Source organism: Colias croceus, chromosome 1 (assembly GCF_905220415.1).
Source record: "Colias croceus chromosome 1, ilColCroc2.1".
NCBI classification, from domain to species: domain Eukaryota; kingdom Metazoa; phylum Arthropoda; class Insecta; order Lepidoptera; family Pieridae; genus Colias; species Colias croceus.
Window position 1 is genome coordinate 14321660 of NC_059537.1, and position 22220 is coordinate 14343879.

The 22220-nt window shown below is 33.6% G+C and overlaps 1 protein-coding gene across 1 annotated transcript in view; it reads right to left on the minus strand.

Moving 5' to 3' along the window:
- Positions 1 to 138: 138 nt before the first annotated feature.
- The window catches only part of LOC123693864, a 106593-nt gene continuing 84511 nt past the window's right edge, over positions 139 to 22220 (minus strand). Inside the window, exons 16-21 of the mRNA XM_045639126.1 lie at positions 9142 to 9287; positions 8809 to 8920; positions 8520 to 8630; positions 7799 to 7955; positions 5460 to 5679; positions 139 to 2074 (exon numbers count right to left, since the gene is read on the minus strand). Of these exons, the coding sequence (XP_045495082.1) occupies positions 1984 to 2074; positions 5460 to 5679; positions 7799 to 7955; positions 8520 to 8630; positions 8809 to 8920; positions 9142 to 9287 (837 nt within the window). The 3' untranslated portion in view covers positions 139 to 1983. The remainder of the gene's footprint in view (positions 2075 to 5459; positions 5680 to 7798; positions 7956 to 8519; positions 8631 to 8808; positions 8921 to 9141; positions 9288 to 22220) is intronic.

Genomic DNA, 22220 nt, shown 5'->3' on the forward strand with positions numbered 1-22220 from the left:
GCCAGGGCAATCTTTTACTCATTAAAGAATGAATATTTTTCTTAGGTAGGTTCTAGTCACTTCTAGATATATATTATCATCTAATATACCAATTTCAGGTAACACTGATTCTTACAAAAGGTAAATAAAAACACAGCATAACTTGTTGTAAATATATGTATTTTCTGATAAACTTATACAGCTATATACATTCACCGTCATATATTATATACACCTTATATCTTAACGTAAGTACATTAGGTATATAAACCGTTGAGCGTACATATGGTTTATCGTATAAACATAAACAGTCTTAATGTATTCTTTATTATTGCACCTATTATTCTGTTCAATGAGAATTGATAAGAAAAACATAGTTTAACCGTCGTAATTTATAAATAAGCAAAAATGCCAAAAATTTTTGTCAGTTTTATGAAGAAATCTCGCTAGGTATATGAATATTGTATTCAGACTCGTCTTTGTTTATATTTAACTAGCGGTCCGCCCCGGCTTCGCCCGTGGTACATATTTACATTTTCTCTGCATAAGAACCATCCTCATACTTCAAGGAATATAATAAAAAAAGAATTATCGAAATCGGTTCAGCCGTTCTCGAGTTATGCGCTTACCAACACATTTTGTGATTAATTTTTATAGTATAGATTTGAAAGCTCTTTTTATCAACTCCCATCAAACAGACAGTTTATGTTACAAAGATGATTGGACGGAGTATAAAAATCTTAAGTAAACGAAAAGTTGTAATAGCCAAAAAACGAAAAGAAAACATTTTGCTACATTACAATCAATAAAAATAACATTTGTTCCGGTTACAATTAACCTGGTTTCGTGGACATTACCACATGAAATACTATTTATGGGTTACGAACCTTTTAATGGTGTTGCCAGTCGCAATGTAATTGGATCGCTGCAACAGAGTAAATATACACAAATGGAAGGCATTTTTATTTGTAGCGCTTTAAACAGTGAAGCTAAAGTAATAAATAAGGCACATAAGGAAAACATTGGTTGAAATATTTTTTAAACTGGCAACACTTTTCAGCACCAATGAAGTTACGTATCTTTACTTTATTCGTATAAATGGAAATAGGGTATAATATTTAAAAATAATGGTATCTAAGTTATTTAAAAATATACAACCTAATTTTTAATAGAAAAGATTACAGCGAATAATTTACTTAGCACCGTAAATTAAGAATTAGTTATTTATTAATTAGTTTAAAGCTTCAGTATTTTTGCTTCAATTGACGGCGATTGCATTGAAATGAATCAATTACAGTAATGAAAACTTAACTATCTTCAAAATTATACATCATCTTAATTTAAGAATAACTTATGATTAAGTAAGTAAGTACTTAATATTATAATCTCTCGAAATATTTAAGTTATAACTAACTTATTTCATTAATAATGAGAGACAGAAGAAAATAATTACAAAACGTTAATTTGAACACAGACTAAATAGTTCTATTGCGCGCTAACAGATATTAAAATAGCACCCAGTTTTGGCGGTTATATATCTCATATAAAATGGTATTAGAAGTTGTAAAAGATAAATACTAACTGACCAATACGAAACTTGAAAAACAGATAAAACTTCACTGTAAAAGGGAAATAAGATCGTTCGTTGCCGTTTGATATTTTAATTTTTTCAACAAAAAGTTTCCCTCCAAAATTCGCAAACTGCACAGCAAACTATCAAAATTAGAAACGTCAAACATAGTTATTAGTAGGTATTTTCGTTAGCTTTTTATTTAGAATAAAGGACCCTTTAATATTTGTAAAGTTGTTTTTTCGGAAACTTATTGAATCGAAAAACGTGCATGTGACAACACAGCCTGTAAACTTCTCAAAAATACTTACTACGCGTACTGGCCAGTAAGAAAAAAAAATATTCTTGACTATTTATTTTTAAGTGATATTATTTTGATCTTTTATTAAACATTTTTCAGTACGTAGATGTTCTAGAACACACTCGAATATTCTTTATCGTATAGCGACACTAGCCCGCGCTGGTCTGGTGGGTCGCAATGTTGGTACAATTATTGGTTCTTCAACGTCTTCCTTTGTCGTTTCACTGTAAAACAATGTTAGATTGAGATTCAATTACATTTTTGTTAGACATTAATTGATATTGGTACCAACACGTATGAACAAAATATAGAACTGAAAGGGAAATTGAAGAATGATTAAGTTTAATTTGAGAAGTCTATGATTAACTTTCGTATTATTTTGTCAAAATATTTTATCTATTCAAGTCATCAACCTTTTTTTTGATGTAGGATCAATAATTCCACCTTCGACAGAAATTATTTTTTTTAAATTAAGCGTCTACAAAATGTTAGGCTAATTACTGAAGCACTCACCTTATTTTGGAAAGCCAGTTAGTTATATCTACTCTTACTCCTTCACCACCTTGAGAGAAATAACCATTGTTAATACAAACTAAACATGCTTACACTAGTCTTAAACCGAGTATCTACGTATCTGAAATAATCACTTGGATTTTTTTTTAATCACCATCACTTCTTCCAGTAGAAATTACTTTAATGAAATCAGACAAATATACTTAAATAATTTTAAACTATATCCAAGCAAAATCGGATTCATGCAAACTTAGGGATCTATTTAATTCAAGGGTTTTCAAATTTCATGCAAGTAAAAGTCAATTTTAACAAAACCGATCTTTATTAAAAGCACATAATCTCGCATTACCTTTCCATTCTTCCCAAGTACCAAAAATTTACTAGAAACTTCCTAATATTATCTTTTACCATCTGAATCATTCATCTGAATGTATAGTCATGCATAATAAAATATTGCTAGAACTTTAACGTATTTCTATACAAATATTATAAAGAGGAAAGGTTTGATTTTTTGTTTGTTTGTTTGTATGAATTGAATAGGCTCCGAAACTACTTGGCAGATTTGAAAAATTCTTTCACCATTCGAAAGCTACATTATCCACGAGTAACATAGGCTAGGTTTTATCCCTGAAATCCCACGGGAACGGGAACTATGCGGGTTTTTCTTTGAAAACGCGGGCGAAGCCGCGGGCGGACAGCTAGTCATTTATAAAGAACTAGCTGTTCCGCGCGGTGTTGCTCGCGAACAACCATAAACTAGTATTTCTATAGGTAATCTGAATTCTGTCTATAAACTTCTCGGTCTATAAGCGTTATACACACGTTACACTGCAAAGTTTAAAATCCGTTGAGTTATTTTGTTTGTATGAGTAAAATCATTAAAATCAAAATTCATCCAAAATTTCGAGCTTAAATTTTAACGATAATTTGTGCTAATTTCACTTTTGTTAAAAAACACTGTATTGTCATTCAGTTTTATACTTCAGTAATTTTTTGTCCTTTAACTCACGCGAAAAGTTATTTCGCGGAAGGGATTCATAGATCATAGTTTTGATTATAAATCAGTATCACGTACCATTTTTTCCTTCCAAGGTCAAACCCTACATGCGTAATCTTTGTTATATTTTGAACCAGAGCACGTTTGTGCGTGATTTACAGTTCAAAAACAGTCTTATCTTGACGTGTTTTGATGGACTAAATACTTTGTTGAAGATTAGCCTGTGGTTGAAGTATAAGCGTTAGCTAAATTTTAAATTAACGGCAATTGAAACAGATTGCCAGACCTATCTTTTTCTTTTTTTTTGTGACAGGTAATAAGGTGAGGTAAGGAAAGGTTTTTCGTAATTGTTTCTATATTTTTTTTAATATTTAATAAAATTAATTAGGTATAACATTAAATACAATCAATACATGAGTATGGCCGCCAAATATTGTACAATAACAGTCGTGAAATCGTAACACACCGTAACATACGTGAATGATAGTAACATACGTGATTTTGTTAAGCCTAGTGTACATTACAACTAATAATGCAGGAGATTTTTTTTACATTTCTGTTTTATATTGTTAATTAAATTATTTGATTAAATTACTTTAAAACTCAATAAAACAAATTTAAATATTAAAGAAAAAGTTTTATTTCTCAAATTTTGTATTTCTATAATACTTACAAATGCAAGAATCATTCACAACTTATGATATTAATTACGAATACGAATTATTATAGTTAAAAAGTTACTAACTTCCGAAACATGATAGTTTTTGAAGTGGGTTCTCTTTATGTAAAAAAGTAAATTTTTAACTTTAGATTCTCTAGTGAGTACTACCCCTAAGAGCCGCTCACGGATGTTACGTAACACAATAGTAACACATGGTATCATTCGTGAATAAAAATATGGTTGGACATAACCTAAAAAGCCTTTATTCGCCAAAGTATTGTAGTAATAAGACGCCGCATAGTTTGATTTGTTACTAGAACACTAAAGCTACACACATAATTTAAATAATATAGTAAATTTGTATTCTTACCTTGCATAATTCTCACTCAAAATTATTAAAATGTTGCAAGCAAAAATGCCGACTACCTTTCGATTAACTTTGACAGTAACAAAATGGCGATTTTTTTCTAAAGGTTGGCCAACATGTAAATCGGTGTTGCCACTACTTAAAAATATTTTTGTGGCTTGGATATCTAGTTATTTAGGGTGTTATTTTATGGTAACCGTGCGTGAAGTATCATTCGTGAAAAAAAGTGAGACATAGTTTTAAGTGAGTTTTATATATTCAAACTCAAAACTCAAACTCAAACTCAAACATTTATTTATTCAATTAGACTTCTTCGAGAAGCACTTTTGAAACGTCAATACATATTTTTAACATTTACCACCGATTCGGAAAGCAGTATCTATGGAGAAGAATCGGCAAGAAACTCCATAGTTGCTCTTTTAAATCATTTCAGTATTACAATTTAATTTTACAAAATATGTAAGTAACTGTACGTATATATTATCATAATATGCCAAAGAACTGTCCTGTGGTTTTTACGCGACAACCCTCCATGGGTTTTTATCTTCCATATATTCCTTAATGCTGTAATAGGCTCTCTGAACTAATACGTTAATACTACTAATACGTTAATATATATTAATTTCTTTTATGTTATTTTTATTAGAACTTGTTAAAACTATCCACAAGTTTACAGAATAATTTAGAAATATCAAAATTTTACAGGTATCAATAGATTTTTGCATAATTTTGTGACTTCAAAGTTCAAAGTGTGAGATGACTAAGTGGGACACATGATTTTAGTATGGAAAGGAAAATAAGCATTTCAAAAAAAAATTGAGCTTGTTAAAGGCACTCAAAATTAATTTAAATTATTAATACAATGATAAATATAACATAGTGAAGCTGAAACTATTTAAAAACTACCATAATTACTATATAAAAAAATCTGGTGCTATATAAAATGACAAGGACATTTTTTTTTCTTGAATGTACAATTTTTGGCGGCCATACTCACATAACAAATTTGTTCTACAGTGAAAATTTTCCAACTTTATGGTCCTACATACCATCCAACTACCCTCCACTTACCTGATCTTAATAGGCTGTCTCAACGATATCTCCGATCCCGAAGACGAAGGTGATCTCGTAGCGAGTAGGCGGGGCGGGCGCGGGGTGCGGGGCGAGTGGGGGGAGTGGGGGGAGCGGGGGGAGTGCGGGGAGTGCGGGGAGTGCGGGGAGCGCCCGCCCAGCGCGAACTCCAGGCGGTAGTTGTCGGAGCGCGGGCTGCCGCTGAACGAGCCTTCTACACCTGGAATATTATGTTTATGAGTACGCAATAAATGGAAATGTTTGTTATGCTTTGTAAAGTGAAAATAAAGTGGTGTTTTTTAAGCTATTGCATAGCTTCTATCGCGGGCCTTGAGCGCGGGGACCGAATCCAGAAATTGCGTAACGATGAACCTCACGCTCCCCACTCCGACGGGCGGAGGTGTGGGTTGAAGGCATAGCATGCAATAGCTTTACCGCGGCAGTCCCCGAGTGCCACACGTCGTTTTTTTTTAAGCTATTGCATAGCTTCTATCGCGGGCCTTGAGCGCGGGGACCGAATCGAGAATTTCCGTAACGAAAAAACCTCACGCTCCCCACTCCGACGGGCGGAGGTGTGGCTTGAAGGCATAGCATGCAATAGCTTTACCGCGGCAGTCCCCGAGTGCCACACGTCGTTTTTTTTTTCTATGTTCCTCACCAAATCCTTTATGAATAATTGAATAGTAACTTTTGGATCGTGTGCTTCCAGATCTCTAGCAGTACCTAATCTATAAAATTTACCACGTTCGTGAAATCTGGTAACTTCTTTTTCAGTAAAACGGTAAAAAGATTAATGAGAAACTAGTTAAGGCATTTATAAAACCTATTTGCCCTCCGTCGCGATATGTAGAAATAGAAAGCGTTTTATTTGCCACCATGTAAAAAATATAAATCTCAATAATCTAACACAGAACAATCAAAAATCACAGAAAAATCTAGCAATATGTGGAAAAGAGTTCCTTTTAACATTCAAAGACATTCATTTCATTGGCATTTATAAACCTATCCTTCTTTATCGTTTGTTACCTACATTGTACATAGTGGAAACTCCGGATATACAAAGGGGTTAGCATAAAATGTATGTTACTGTGGCAAGGTTAAATTCTTTTAATGCATCGCGACTGTTGACTCACGTAGGTGTGGTGGATAATTGCCAGCTATCGGCGATTAGAAAGCACTCAGTGAATATTTAAATGATATATCGGTTTGTAGTTAGTGTTTAGAAACAGTAATAGTTTTTTATTTGGTCAAGTGTTTGGAAATATTCTTTGACTCTTTATTTATAAAAAGAGATTAATTAGAGGAGTTAGGGATAAATCTGGACTAAAAATATGCTGATTTTGAAAGGATAGGTAACCTGTCTTTCCTTATTTGAAAATTAATTGATTAGTGAAAAAAAGTACCTACCTACTTCAACACCTTGATATTTAAGAGATGTACGTCCAATTCAAATAGTTTTATATAGCACTAGCTTACCGCCCGCGGCTTCGCCCGCTTTCTCTAAAACGATTTGAGATTTAAATTAACCTATCTCTCAAGTTGGATCGAACTGCACATGGTGTGCGAATTTTATTATAATCGGTTAAGTGGTTTAGGAGTCCATTGAGGACAAACATTGTGACACGAGATTTATATATATTAAAGAAGATTACTATTACATGAAGTCACTAGTTGCCCTCGAGACAAGGAAAATATAAATTATGTTTTATAATTGATCATTCGCACTTACAAACAATAAGTTTATATAATCAAATCACGTAATCAGTAAGTAATATGGGCTGGCGGCCTCGACATCGCTTCATGTGGGACATACATTACATTTGCATTCATTGACCCTTTTTTCTAGCATTTAGTATGGTAAGAGATAATTTTAATTATTTATGCAAACGCTGCCTGGTAAATAAGAATTTACTGCAGTTACTATTTTTTCCTTTTCTTTTTTAAAGTTTTCATTCGATGTAAAAGAAATGAGGGGGATATCAATTCGCATTTGGGAGAACAGATTTTCATGTTATTTTAAGTTGTTTAGGTATTTAAAATTTGGTTTTTCTTATTTTCTAGCGCTCTAGTTTTTTGTTAAATTTTTTTGAAATGAAATTTCTTTAGGCGCGTTGACAGTCGAATTTAAAGGTCGCGTCATGGCAATACCGTCACGTCATGAAGTAAGGCGACGATTTTGGTATCTTTGAATCTTGCCAAAAAAGTTTTACTTCTGACACGTGTACTCGTCATACACGCTTTTTTAAAGTTGGTGTATCTTATTTTTTAAGAATTTACTTTTTTGTCAAAAAATTTTTTTTTCAATACAATATCGTATCCCTGTATAGCTACTGGCTCACCGTGCGCGTGCGGGTGGTGCGTGAGCGGCATGCGCGCGCAGGCGGGCGGGTGCGCGTGCGCGTGCGGCTGCGCGAGCGGCGCCGCGCTCCAGTCGCGGTACACGCGCCGCGCCGGGCTGCCGTTTGTGCGCCACTCCGAGAGCTCCACGCTGAGGACCTAAAGGAGAACACATTAACTCGTTGTATGTCAGATTTTACAAAGGTCGACGGATGAAACAAAAAAAGTGTGCGTGTACTACACACGTAAGAAGTGAAACTTCTTTATGACCTTATTTTTCAAAAAATAATTTACTATATGCAACTTTACAGAAATACGTCTAATCACGCGTGGTACGGTGGTAGGGATAAGAAAAAGATGGCGCGTAACGAAAAAATGTTACACTAAATTTTTTTTCCAACCCCGTTAAAGAAGTTTTACTTCAAAAAATTGCCTAAAAAAGGTGAATACATAGGAAATGACTGGGAAGACATAAGAAAATGCCTGCCTCTGCCATCTAAAATAATCGTACAAAACTCACACAGTAGCATTCAAATACTCAGGGTATATAAGACACACAAAGTATCCTGTCCGATATAACGGAATTAATCATTAAACAAAATATTAATTTGTCTCTAATATACTATTATTTCAGAAACATTTGTGTGACCACTCATAATTATTATTTATTATCGAGGTAATTATTATCTAATAGGGAAAAATCTCTCAATCATAAACACTCACCGGTGTAGAACTCTTACTCCGACCACTGATATCAGAGCCATTGCTCGTCCTGTTCCGATCTCTGCTCCTCTCTGGAGACTCGCGACAGGAACCGTCGGGATCATCGCGAGACTGGAAGGTATAGATACATTTATTAGTCATTTTATTGACATACATGTTATACCCATAACAACAGTTCTAATTAGTCTTTCTGTTCTAGTCTAATGAGTTGGAAAAGATGAACAAAACAATCAAATCAAAAATAGCCATTAGCTAGAGACTTACAAAATTAAATAGAAATATGGCTTACCTTTTGATGGTTTGAGGTTGGCATGCTGTTAGCACCACTGCTGACAAGCCGCAGTTGCTGTCTTATATTCGCCTTTTCCCTCGCTCGCTTGCGTTGGAACTCTTCTTCTACCCTATAATAGTATTTCTTATTAGTCAGGATCTTTACTTCGTCCATGTACAAAGTAAACATCCTGACTAAGAGAAGTATTTACAAACGCAGAAGAAACATTAGTAAAAGTTCTGCTGTTTTTACTTGTCCTAAAAAATCTTGGCATTAAGTATTTTTGGTTAGGTCAAATCTATCTATAAATTCAGCCAATCCATTTTATATATCTTCTATGTCAACACGCACCTCCTCATAGCTTCCAGCTCGGTTTTCCTCTGCTGCTCCTTCAGGTCGGCCTCCTTGGACAGCTTCTCAGCGAGTCGCCGCCTCTCCAGCTGTCTGACTGTGGACTGGAATGTGAACCTCTTGCTGCGGGGTTGCGGGTTCGTGCGCTGTAAAGGAAAATTGAATTAGAATGATTTATAGAATGAAATGATATGTGCAAATTGGTGATTGACTTGGAATGTTTAATTAGAAAGAATACTCAAATGTAGATGATAAGAAAGATAAGAATGTTCTGTAATCGTACATTTAATGGTTTCTATAAAAAAAATAGAAAATTTAAAAATTAAAAACATTGATATCATAAAAAAAGAGAAAGATACAATCTGGAACTTCGTGATCCAGGAAAATATGATTACCTATTGTACTTTAATAAAATATATCACGTATATAATGGTACCGTACTTAATTAACTAAAGGCTAAGGCTAAGGCTTTTCAATTGTATTCGAATGAATTCTATTAACTCAATATATTTTAACCATAACATAACAGCTAAATAATTCATAATTTCTCTCGTCCCGTCGTCACCATCAGATTAGCAAGTGAATTAGTGTCACCAGTCACTACATCAAAACACAACACACAATAGATGATTTCTTCTTGCAGTGGTATCTTTTGTGTGGGCTCACTTAGGCAGCATTTGGAGCGTGCGAATGGACGGGATCTAATGATCAGACCTGGTTTCCTTATGAGCGATTTGGAGATGAGATGACCTTAGAGTGTCACGCTTCGGAGTTTATGAGATATATATGCGTTTAAGAACTTTGCATCGTTTTAGTATTTCTGGTTCGACATCGCAAGGAAAATGAGTTTTTCATAATATAATATTAGTATGAATGAATAAAGAGCAGTCGCAGATATACGGGTATAGATATATATAAGAGTATCTAGCCCATATTTGACCCTATGGATCATCAATTATCCAAAACAGCCATGTGGTTTAATATTGCGTGAAACAGACAGATGCTATTTTTATTATGTATGAATGCATTCTCAACATTAATGCGACTCTTATATAAAAATTAAACCACAATGCAATTTTCAAATAGTGTGAATATTATTTAATAACAAAGGCAATGGAAAGCAGATGATTAAAATCTGGGGCATCCTTGCGTAAGCGGCCTCACTGGATGCGTGGTTCCTATTGTTTAGATTCGCTAATTACTGCGTAATTCTAATGCATGGTTAACAGTTTGATTGAGTAGGATAAGTGCAGGGCTTACGTTCAATTTGGTTAAAAGGTTTGCAATTAAAGATTATCTTGATTGAAGAGTGAAGACAAAGGCTGCAATCCTTTAAAATTCTATAAAGTTGTCTGGTATTGACTTCTGCAGGCTAAATTGTCGAATTTCCTACTAATTATAATCCATAAGAAAAATAAATTTATAATAAATTATAATAACATTTAAAATGACTTTAAAACAACGATACAGGTACATGGAATAACTTGCCTCTTCTCCAGTAGTAACGGTGATCCACAATCTGTCCGGAAGTCTTTACAATTATAATGTTTTATCTAACTACATTATTGCTATCAAGGAAAACGCAGCTTACGTGACACGCGTGAAGGAATTCCGCCAAACAATTTCCCGCTCAAATATCTTAATAACGATCTAATTCAAGTATTAGTTCCACGCGAATCGAGATGAGCAAACATCATGTGCCATAGTGTGCCATCTATTTTGTGTATGATTCATAATAATAAGTTCCTCTTCGTTTGCTATAGCTATAGGTCTTTTCTACATAAGATTTTTCTTTCATAAATTAATAACGTGAATAATTATACCTTAAAACTAAGATGAAATTGTAATTGCTAAATCTACCGAACCTTTTTTTTTAACGTTGGGAAATGCATTTACGCATTCCCGTCGGCAGTTTTGCTGTCCAAGGGGGTATGTGGGACTTGCACGAAGCCATACCCACTTAAACCCAACGGTGGCCGTCTAGATACAACTATCTCGCAATCTAAAAAACGTAATTTATTGAAGTATATAATTCAGTCGATCTATTATGTACTTATATCAATAGTAATTGGCAATTGCGTGTAACGATTAAACATATTATCGTATTAATTTAAAGAGAACAAAGTCTAAACAATACACTCCTATTAAATTAAATGGCTTTTTCGTGGTTGTAATTTATTGCTTCTGTTATAATAGAATATAAACATAGAGGTCATTCGTTATATTATCTATTATTTTACCATACAAATAGATATTAATCGACCACCAATTATACTTTTACATAAAGTAATTAATTAAACTAGCAATATTATAACAACTGTGTATTGCTTTGTTACTTGAAAACGTTATACATAAAGATAAGTACCTAAATGGCTAAATAGATAAGGTACTAACTGTTCCGACAAAATTCTTCTAGGACTCCTTAATTTATAAAAATACATTTTTCATAATTTTATTCACGTTCACGTTTATTAAAGAAGTAACCCTTTTTATGTTTTCCTTCATAATATCGACGTTGCTTTCTTGACTATGATACTTTTTCCCACAATTAAACACATTTTTCAGTATCATTATGTAGTTTTAGTTCATAATGATGGAAGGAAGAATTCTAAGTGGTGTAACGAACACATTCTACCCGAAATGAATATTTTCAATCTTCGACTATCTAGAAAACTACATATAGTAGAGAGGATATTTTACTAAAGAATATGAAAATCCCACGTAAAAGATTCCTTCTATATTAGTTGATGTGTAAAGAAAGTGCATACTTATACTATAAAATCATTTGTATAATTAATTATAAGTAATCCTAACAGCTAACAGGTAAGAGCGGCTTTGTTATTTGAGTTTGAACTTAAGACTCCTATGGCAAAGCAATAATACTTTGAATAATACAAGGTACCTATCTGAAACAACCTACGCGCACAAAACAATGACCAATTAGAAACGGAGACAAATGTCGCAAAATAGGAAATAATTCGAAAGAATACAAGTAACGCATTTGTTCACACTGGAGCGAATTTACTATTTAGTAACCGGTTGCGTTTGCATATGAGAGAATAGCTAATTTGATGCTGTAAAAAGTTACATTATCAACACATGTCGTTATTACTGTTTACTAAATCTGTAATCACTCGTTATCCTCTTGAAACTCGTAAAATAGGAATGACTACTATGAACTAATCTGAGGGAAATTTGGAATGCATAGCTATGTATATTGAGAGAAAAATGCGGAAGCGTGGAAGTATATATTGGAGGCTGGAGTAATATATTATACTCATATTTGTAAATAACTTGTCACGGGATTAAATTTCTGTAAAATTAATCCTTAGAGGGCCATAATACAGAAGACAACAGACAGGAGATTTTCAATTAATATCGTTTCAATAACTTAATATAACTTTTAGCATACTGTGGAATGTTTATGGTGGCTATTTACCGATTAATATTACATCCCACCAAAAACATTTTCATGTAAAATGTTGCCAAGACGAGCCCATATGACTCGCACTGTCAAAAAGTTATCAGATCTCATGTAGAGCCAAGTTTCTAACACTACACGCCCTAACTCTACAAAGCCTAACTTCACAAACTCTACACCTTAGTCAAAATATGTGGCTTGGCCATTTCGCTACATTCACATCGGCGTAAGGTGAAAAATTAATTCACTGTTCATTACTTTTGTGTTATACAATAGTTCTTGTAGTAACGAACGGCCAAGCCACATATTTTGACTAAGGTGTAGAGTTTGTGAAGTTAGGCCTTGTAGAGTTAGGGTGTGTAGTGTTAGAAGCTTGGCTCTACATGAGATCTGATAACTTTTTGACAGTGCGAGTCATATGGGCTCGTCTTGGCAACATTTTACATGAAAATGTTTTTGGTGGGATTTCATTTCTTTTTGTAAGTTGTTTGTAACAAAATTTTATATGTCAATTAATTTTTTTTTTTAACAAGGAGTACCTATACATATACATATCTACCTATGTATATCTAGGGGAACCAAGTTTTAGATTATGAGATTAGACCTCTAGCGTCATCAAAATTTAATTTAAAATTACAGGTCTCATACAAACTCCCATCCCCTAGTTTAAGGGGTTGGGGGATGAAAGTCATAACTTTATAATTTTTTTGTTGTTTTTGTGCTAATACTAGCGTACATACAAAATTTCAGCTTTCTAGGACATTAGGAAGTACCTTAAGAATTTTGATGATCATCAGTGAGTCAGTGACGAAATTAGCGTTTTTTAGATATAAATAAAATCTGAAGTATAAAAGCTAATGTAATTAAAACTTAATATGTTCAATAAGTCCGCTATTGTCAATATATCCCGAAAATTTTGTTGATCTAGCATAATCCAAAACCAAGTTATGAGGGTTCAAAAAAACGTCGAAGCGCTTCGAGAAAAGGTAGGTAGTGCCCGTGCGCTTCGCTTGTTCGCTTGGCTCGTCTTGGCGGGGACACTACCGTGCCCCCAGATATAATTCTTTGACATTTCGTTCGTTATCTTTTCCCACCATTAACGTGTTTATGTCATTCCTACGATGTCATATAAATTATTGGTGCATTCGTTAATTGCTGCATTCTAAACCAAATTGATTTTTTAACAATGTAAGTATAAAACTTTCTACATTTCTTCAATATTTAAATGGAAACCTATAAACAAAGCTAAGAAACTTGTCACGATCGTGTCGATGGTGTTACGAAGTGTGCACACAGCTGTTTAAACTTTCTGTGCCAACTGTGCATATTTAGTTACGATTTCAAATCTAATGTTCACTTACAAATTATGAGTTTGGGAATAGACCCACTTTTATTATCAAATTCGAATAGACGCTTCTTAATAATATCCTGTAAGTTTAGAAAAATCATTTAAAGATGTATGACTGTTTATTGTTGTAGTCCGATCTGATTTTTACTTGAGTAAAATACTAATATTATAAAGCTGAAGAGTTTGTTTGTTTGAACGCGCTAATCTCGGGAACTACTAGTCCGATTTGAAAAATTCTTTCGGTGTTAGATAGCTAATTTATCTAGAAAGGCTATATATCATCACGCTACGACCAACGGGAGAGGAGTCACGGGGGGTGAAACCGCGCGGAGCAGCATACATTAAATAGTTTGGAAAATCCAAAAGTGCACGCCTCATAATCTCATCCTTTACAATAAAATTGATTATTTATAAAGAGTACACTTTAAAATATAAAAAATAAATAAAATTAAACAGTTGGAAAAGTAAAGAAAGCGGTACCGTAATAATTGAGCTATTTTTCTTGTGGCTCCACCTAGATGTGAAACTGCGCAGGTTTAAGGGACTGACTACCAACTTATTTTTTTAAACCTTGGCTTATAGTATAAAGAATCGAGTTTATAATGGTGAATTTTGAGTACACTATAAATATAAAAAAATAAAATAAAGAATATATATAGATATACTAAAATTATGGAGAACAGTCGATATTTTTTTTTTTTGTTTATTTAATAACAATTAAACCACATCGAATCAGACCCTGAAAAATGAAAGGGTTCTATTCCTGAGCATACTCAAGCGTAAGAGAAAAAAAAGACTCGATTAGTAAAGTATTTCGGTCGCTATCGTGTTAACAAGAAAATCCTCCGCACATACAGACACACGGACGTCCAAGACAGAACTTTTTTAAACTGTTTTTTAACTAGTTTAAATAACAAAAATGACATCAAAAATATCATGAATGTTAAAAATAGTGTTTTTTCTTAATATGTGTGTGTATGTATTATCTTACAAGTGCAATGTATGATACATAAAGACATTTTAAGTTTGAATAATCAGATGTTTTGCGCGAAGTGACAGTAGTACCCACCTCAACGCTTCGCTTATGAGGCGTGCAATAAAAAAGGAACCGAATTTTATTAGGTTTATATATGAATATACAAACGTCGATATTAGCTTAATCAGTCGTAATGAAATAGAATGATTGAATAAACATTGAATAACTGCGACAAAAATGCCGCCCCACGCGCAATGATTCAACAAATAATTTATATTATGACTACTATATTGTTGTTAAACAATGACAGACATTCAGGGCATGTCCATGTGTTCATTGTTCGACCATAATGTAATGTCCTTCGAAGACAGGATAATGTTAGTGATAACTAGACATCGGATTATATGCACTAACCAAATGCCAAAATATGCATGCAAATATGCACTAAAAAAGGCCGAAATATGCACCAAAAACAGCTGATATGCCTAAAATATGCACAATACAAAATAAAAAAACAGCGAAGTTTTCTTAAAATTAAGTATAGTTTTTGTAGCAATATACAATTAAGCTTTTTAGCAAATTTTCGAGTGCAAAATTGTGACGTTTTTCACCCGCGAGCCCAGTGTTGCCACCTTTTCGGGGTAAATCTAGGCCTTTTTTGGAATTCAACCCGTGTTTTAAATTTTTAGCCCGAAAAGGGTAACCTAGCCCTATTTTCAATGGCTCAAAATTTACTTAAATGGAGCCCATTTCATTATTTTTTGCCATTTTACCATGCCAAAATAGGGTTTGTTTACTCGCTGAGCGTTCTGATTGGCTAATAAAGGTTTGTCAACCAATTAAATCTCCCGCTACTTAACGAAATATGCACGATTGGAGGAAAAAGGCTAAAATATGCACTAACGGCGTAATTAGAGAGTTATATGCATTTGCATATGCAAACATGCAAATGCATATAATCCGATGTCTAGTGATAACCATAGACGCAAATGCATGTCAAATTTTTTCAAGATGGTTCGTAAGCGCGGGAAATTATGACAGCAGCTGTTTGAACATGGTCTGTCACTTAAGTCAAAAAGAAGTACAAAATAACTTGAATAAATTCATAGAAAATATATAAATTGAGCTAAATTGAGCGTTTATCGAACAAACAGTGATTTAAATACAAAAAATTACAATAGTTATCTTAATAATTTACTAACCTAACAAAATGTTGCTTTTATCGACGTATCGTTTTCACCGGTTACGTGTTACTTGTGGGGAAATACAGCAAACATATCATAATATATACAGTTTAATGTAAATCATACATTACTACACTTAACTCATCTCAGCGTAACTAGGACAGCTTCACGGTGTGTTCGCAAACAATGATGTTTGAGGACAGGCGACCTCGCGTGCCGATATATGTATTTACCGACAGATGACTTAATGGGACTTGTTTTGAACTAATATTTGTACAAAGATTTTTGAAAAACCTTACTCAATGATCAGAAAAATAAATAACATGATATTAGACTTAACACGCTTTTATTAGCTTTACCTGTATGTTTGTATGTAACCGACTCTTTTAGATTAGATTTTGACCCACTCTTAACGGACAGATTAAATTCCACTTTACACTTATCATAGGATAAGTGGATTGAATGGTGGATATCATAGATAGGATCGATGAGAACACCATAATTACATATGAGTTTATCTTATCAAAGCATGCATTAGTTAAGTATTCATTTAAAACGTCATCCACTACAAGAATAACTCGTTAAAAACAACCGACTTCAAACTTGTACTTGCAACATTTACAAATACAGACAAAAATGCTCATAAAATAAAAAATACTGGGGCTATCCGAATAAAATTTTTATGGGACCAATTCGACACCATCCCGCATCGAACAGAAAAAGAATCACTTAAATCGATTCAGAAACCTCAAAAAAATAAAATCAAATCGATTCAGAAACCTCAAAAAAAAAAATACCGGCCGAATTGATAACCTCCTCCTTTTTTTGAAGTCGGTTAAAAACGGCCAAGTGCGTTGGTTGACAGTTGATAAATGGATGACAATGTTATTTGTTTATTCGAGGACATATCCGTTTCATCGAGTTGTTTTCCTTTGTTGGAACTTGGTTGGAACAGGGATTAGTGACAATTCATTGATCTGCATGAAAAATTCATTTTTTTTAATAAAGGTCCTTTTTTTGATTAGCGATATTGAAGTGTCTTTGGACCTAAATACAAGTTTGTCTAGACGTAGACACACCATTTTACCTAAGAATAACATTTTCATTGCTTCAAATGTAGGTTTTAGCATTAAACTACTTATTAATAGCACAATTTTATTTCCTAACATTAACAGTTAAGTTACATCAAATCGTAACTATTAATGCAATAAAAAATTAAAATTCATTATTAATGGCCGTCTGTAATCTATGATCTTCTGTTATTGCTATATTTACGAAATGGATGCTTTAACTAAGTGTATTCATCATTATGTTAATATAATATGTTTGTTGAAAGTTGTTTAAAGTTTAAAGTTGTTGTTGTTAGTTAAAAAAAAAAACTTTAACAATTTAGGGTAAAAATAACTTTTCGATACTAAAAAATCGTTCGGACAATATTAACTACTTTCCTGAAGCAATTGATATCATTTCTATGAAGCTCGGACCAAATTCAGTTTAAATTAGACTTCAGAGAATAATGTGTATACGAATTTAGATTATTTAAAATTATAATTATTGAAGTGAAACTTCTTTATCGGGGTTTGAAAAAAATTTAGTGTAACATTTTTTCGTTACGCGTGACATTTTTCCGTTACACGCCATCTTTTTCTTATCCCTACCACGCGTGATTCGTCGTATTTCTGTAAAGTTGCATATATTAAATTATTTTTTGAAAATTAAGGTCTAATAAATTAAGGTATAAAGAAACATTAAATGAAATTATGCGCGCATCAATTGCTTCGAAATAGGAAAAACAATACAATAAACTCTCGTGTTTGTATGAGAAAAATATATTGTTATTATCTAACCGTGTATTTTACATCTTTTAAACTATTTTTATAAGCAAATAAAAATATAGTTCAGTATGTTAAAACAGTTTGAACCCGTTACAAAGCTGTTGGAAATAAAGTTAAATTAATCGGGATAACTGTCCGTCAATCATCGTGTTACACGCAGCGGGAAATTGTTTAATTGTCGTTATTATTTTGTTCTTTATTTTTTTACATAGCTTAACTATCTTGGAACTAACAGTTACTACAAGACCAAGACTCTATCTCTTTTCAATTCTATCTCTATCTCTTTAGAAACATATTTTTTTTATTAATTGTATTTATAAAATGTTCAATACAACTCAATACCTATTCTGTCAATAACTTTTTAGTACCTAAAAGTAATTTTTTACCACATACGATAAATCTATGGTAAAATCTACACCGATCTTAAGAATATATATTTTTGAAATTCGATCGAAATAATTACAAAGATATTGATTTTTTTTTTTTTTTTTTTTTTTGTAAGGTGTTTCTCAATGTTAGCCAGAAGGGCTTCTACATTTTAACGCGGACGCGGGGGTGAACTGAAGGTTCACCCTGGTAGCGACATGCACAAGGGCGTCCCCCCTTGACGGGGACCACGAACCTCGGCTTGAGCTGTCGCTTGAGTGGAGGAGGCCAGAAGGGCCCTAATCGGACGGGCGCTCACCCGGGTGGGCGCGGGAACGCGGAACAAGGGACCTCGTCTTCGCCGGCGAAGACGGTGTACGCGTTCTGCTGTGGTGTGTGCGGTGTCGCGGTTTGTTCGACGTTGGGCTTCAATCGCCGAGTCTAGCCGTGCGTTAGCTTTGGTAATATCATCGTCGGAGTCGTCCAGGACATGTCTCGGCCGCCTACGACGATGAGTGGGTTTCGGGTTTCGCGACGTATGCGATGGCCTTTGTCACCAATGGGTTAAGGTGGTTTTTAGCCTTGCCGAAGTAGCGCTTAGACGCTTGCTTCATCCATTGGGCTATGGTGGGGAGTTCTAAGTCCCTATGTAGGTCCACGTTACGCACGAACCAGGGCGCTCCAGTCGCTGTTCTCATGAACCGCGACTGAATCGTCTGGAGCTTGTGTATGGAGCTGGGAGCGCAATGCGCGAAAACTACACTACTATAAGTGAGGATTGGACGGACCACCGTTTTGTAAAGTGTCACCTTATTTCTAAGGGACATTTTACTGCGTCTGTTAATAAGGTAATAGAGCCGGCTCAGAACATAGCTGGCTTTCTTACGGGGGCGCTAAATGACATGTGTGCGTCTAGAGTGACGCCTAAGAATTTGGTGTGCTTTTGCCACGGAATGACTTGGCCATAGAGTTTGACACTATCTATGGCCTCGGGGCCGCCGCGCCTGAAGAGCACGGCGGCGCTCTTGTCGGGGTTCACAGTGATACCCCATTTGCGAAACCATTTGCCTAATGCATCGGTCGCGGATTGTAGGAGTGGAGCTATTCTTTTGCGGTATGGACTCGACACGTAGAGTGCCGTGTCGTCCGCGAAGAGGGATAATTGCACTTTATCGTGCTTTGGGATGTCGCTAGTGTATAGCGCGAATAGGAGGGGCGACAAGACGGAGCCCTGAGGGACTCCGGCCTGGATGGGACGTGAAGACGAGCGCGTGCCGTCTAATCTGTAGCGAAAGGACCGGTTAGACAAGAAGTCTCGTATGATGAACACGAGACTGTCTGGCACGCCGAGAGTGTACAGTTTGTGATATTGATGTGAGAAGTGAAAGTCATAGTTACTATTTTTATTATTATTTTTTATTATTTTCAGTGACGGCTGTGATTATTGCATTTGATGTAAACTAACTTTTAACTCTATGTCGTCAAAACTGCGCATTAAACCATATTAAGATGAGCAATGAAAAACACTTTTTCATCACGAATAAAAAAAAATTGATAATTTAAATCCAATAGTATCTACCTAAGTGGAACCTGTTGAATATATCTGATCATGACATCAGCGGAGGTTACACCCAAGTTTTTAGTTTTTATTGTAATTATTATGGAGTGTCAAAAATTAATCATGTTTAGGTACGCTGTATTTATTATTATGTTGTCCCCGCTTCGTGCGGTATGATTTTCTTCCTTATTTTTAATATCCATAAATCTCAAATCACGTATTAGCATGCAAATAAAACATTGTTTCTTAAATCTCTAATGTTAAATGTATCAAATTTGAATTAAATCATGTCAGGGCTGCGTTTGGAAAATCAAGGTGTTGAAAATGATGAAAATAGTTACATAATCTAATTATTACAGGTATAACTTGCGATCTAGATGGCAAACCGTTAATTGTAAACTAACTTTATTTTCTGTTTATGATTTTTCAAATGTAAGTAAAGTTAAACATAGAAAATATTTTATTTTTTGTCCGAAACAATGTGAAAATATTTATCATAAAATATATTATTTTCATTTAAGCCGGTCATGAAATCAAACCTAATAAATTAAGTAAAAAGTTTCTTATAAGATACGTTTTTCATAGTTCAGTTATTTTTATATAATGTAGGTAACTCCATACACGCAACGTTTACTATAGGTACGCACCTTGGCTAATTCAAATTTGATATGCCCTGATTCTAACGAAAAATATAGTTAGTGCCTTTTAATTTTGTCTTTAGGACATGCTTAAAGTATTTTATTCATATATCTTCAATTTAATAATATCTAGTATGTTTTGTGCTGTATTTTCTTACTTATCGATTTTCCATTTTCCGAGACATTTTTAATTTTAAATACACGTTTTTGTTTTCTTTCAAGTGTAGGTTTGTAACCATAATTGTATAATACATCCCTGACACTGACTTGAACTTAGAACAACACTTAAAATGATATAATTATGATCGCAAATGCTCACAACATAATGATGGTTCGTGGGATGACATCACGAAGGTCACCTCTATGTAAATTGCATTGTTTGTCAATATTCTTCACATATTTATTACGATATGCCACCATAGTAACGTTATAAGTCTATTTTATTTATGATGCATAATCGTTTTCCTGTACATCTGACATAACTTCTCTTTATTTAATTTAGTAACGTATTCTTCTTCTTTTTTTTTTAAAGCCATATTATATTTTTCCATTATCGAACCTTATTTTTTACGCCGTATAAGCGACTATTTTTTGGTAAAATCAGATTAAAATATCTTGCCTGATGCCTGCCTGTCAAACTTCTAAATCACTTTTATATTCTTTTAGCTGCAAAAGCCATACATAATTTATTCTCGATATGTCTTAACTACCTGTATGTGCAAATTACATAAAATTTTATTCGATTATTTATCAATAATATCACTACATAGTATAAAACAAAGTCGCTTTCTCTGACCCTATGTCCCTTTGTATGCTTAAATCTTTAAAACTACGCAACGGATTTTGATGCGGTTTTTTTTTGATAGATAGAGTGATTCAAGAGGAAGGTTTTAGTATATAATTTATTAGGTTACAAAGCGGGTGAAGCCGCGGGCGGTAAGCTAGTCTATAATATTACTTAATACATTGTCACGTCAATTGATACATGATAAATGGTTATATTACACATGCTTATGCAAGTCTCATCTCCACATCATTTTAATATGTAAATGGCTGTCGATTTATATAATTTTTCAATTAATTATATATTTTATGTGAGCTTTAAACATAATTGCTTAATAAATACAACACTTTATATGCTTGCATTAGAATCTTTACGAAAGTGTTAGCACATAATATTACATATTTCATTTTGTTAAAAATGTAAATAAAAAACTACTGTACCAAAAATGATTTAAGGGGCAAAAGGCCGAAGGTATTTCAGTACGTAGACTATTTGTTTTAATTTTCTTTTATTACCGGGTAAAAGCGGAGTCGGGGAGAGCGCTAGTTTTATATATTGATGCAATAATTAAAATTATACTATGTAGAGTAACAGGAAATTACATAATATTATATACATGTGAAAGTAGAACATATAATTGTTAGTATTTTTTATTTATAATTGAGTCTGTAAAAATAGTTATATTAAACTAAGAGCACTTTACATAAATTTGAATAAAATAAAGGCATGTTGAACAATTTGATGATAATATCTGATGCATTTCGAGAGATAAAAGCAAAAGTGACTTTCACTTTCATAAATAGTCACGTATAATAATTTATATAAATATTTTTTTTTACTAGTAGATATAAACGAAATGAATATTTCAGGTGTGTATGGAGACTATCAGGAATATGGAATAATATTCAAACAAGCTTCGGGACCAATTTTGTTTTGGAAACAAAAATGCATTGGATTTTTAAGAAACTG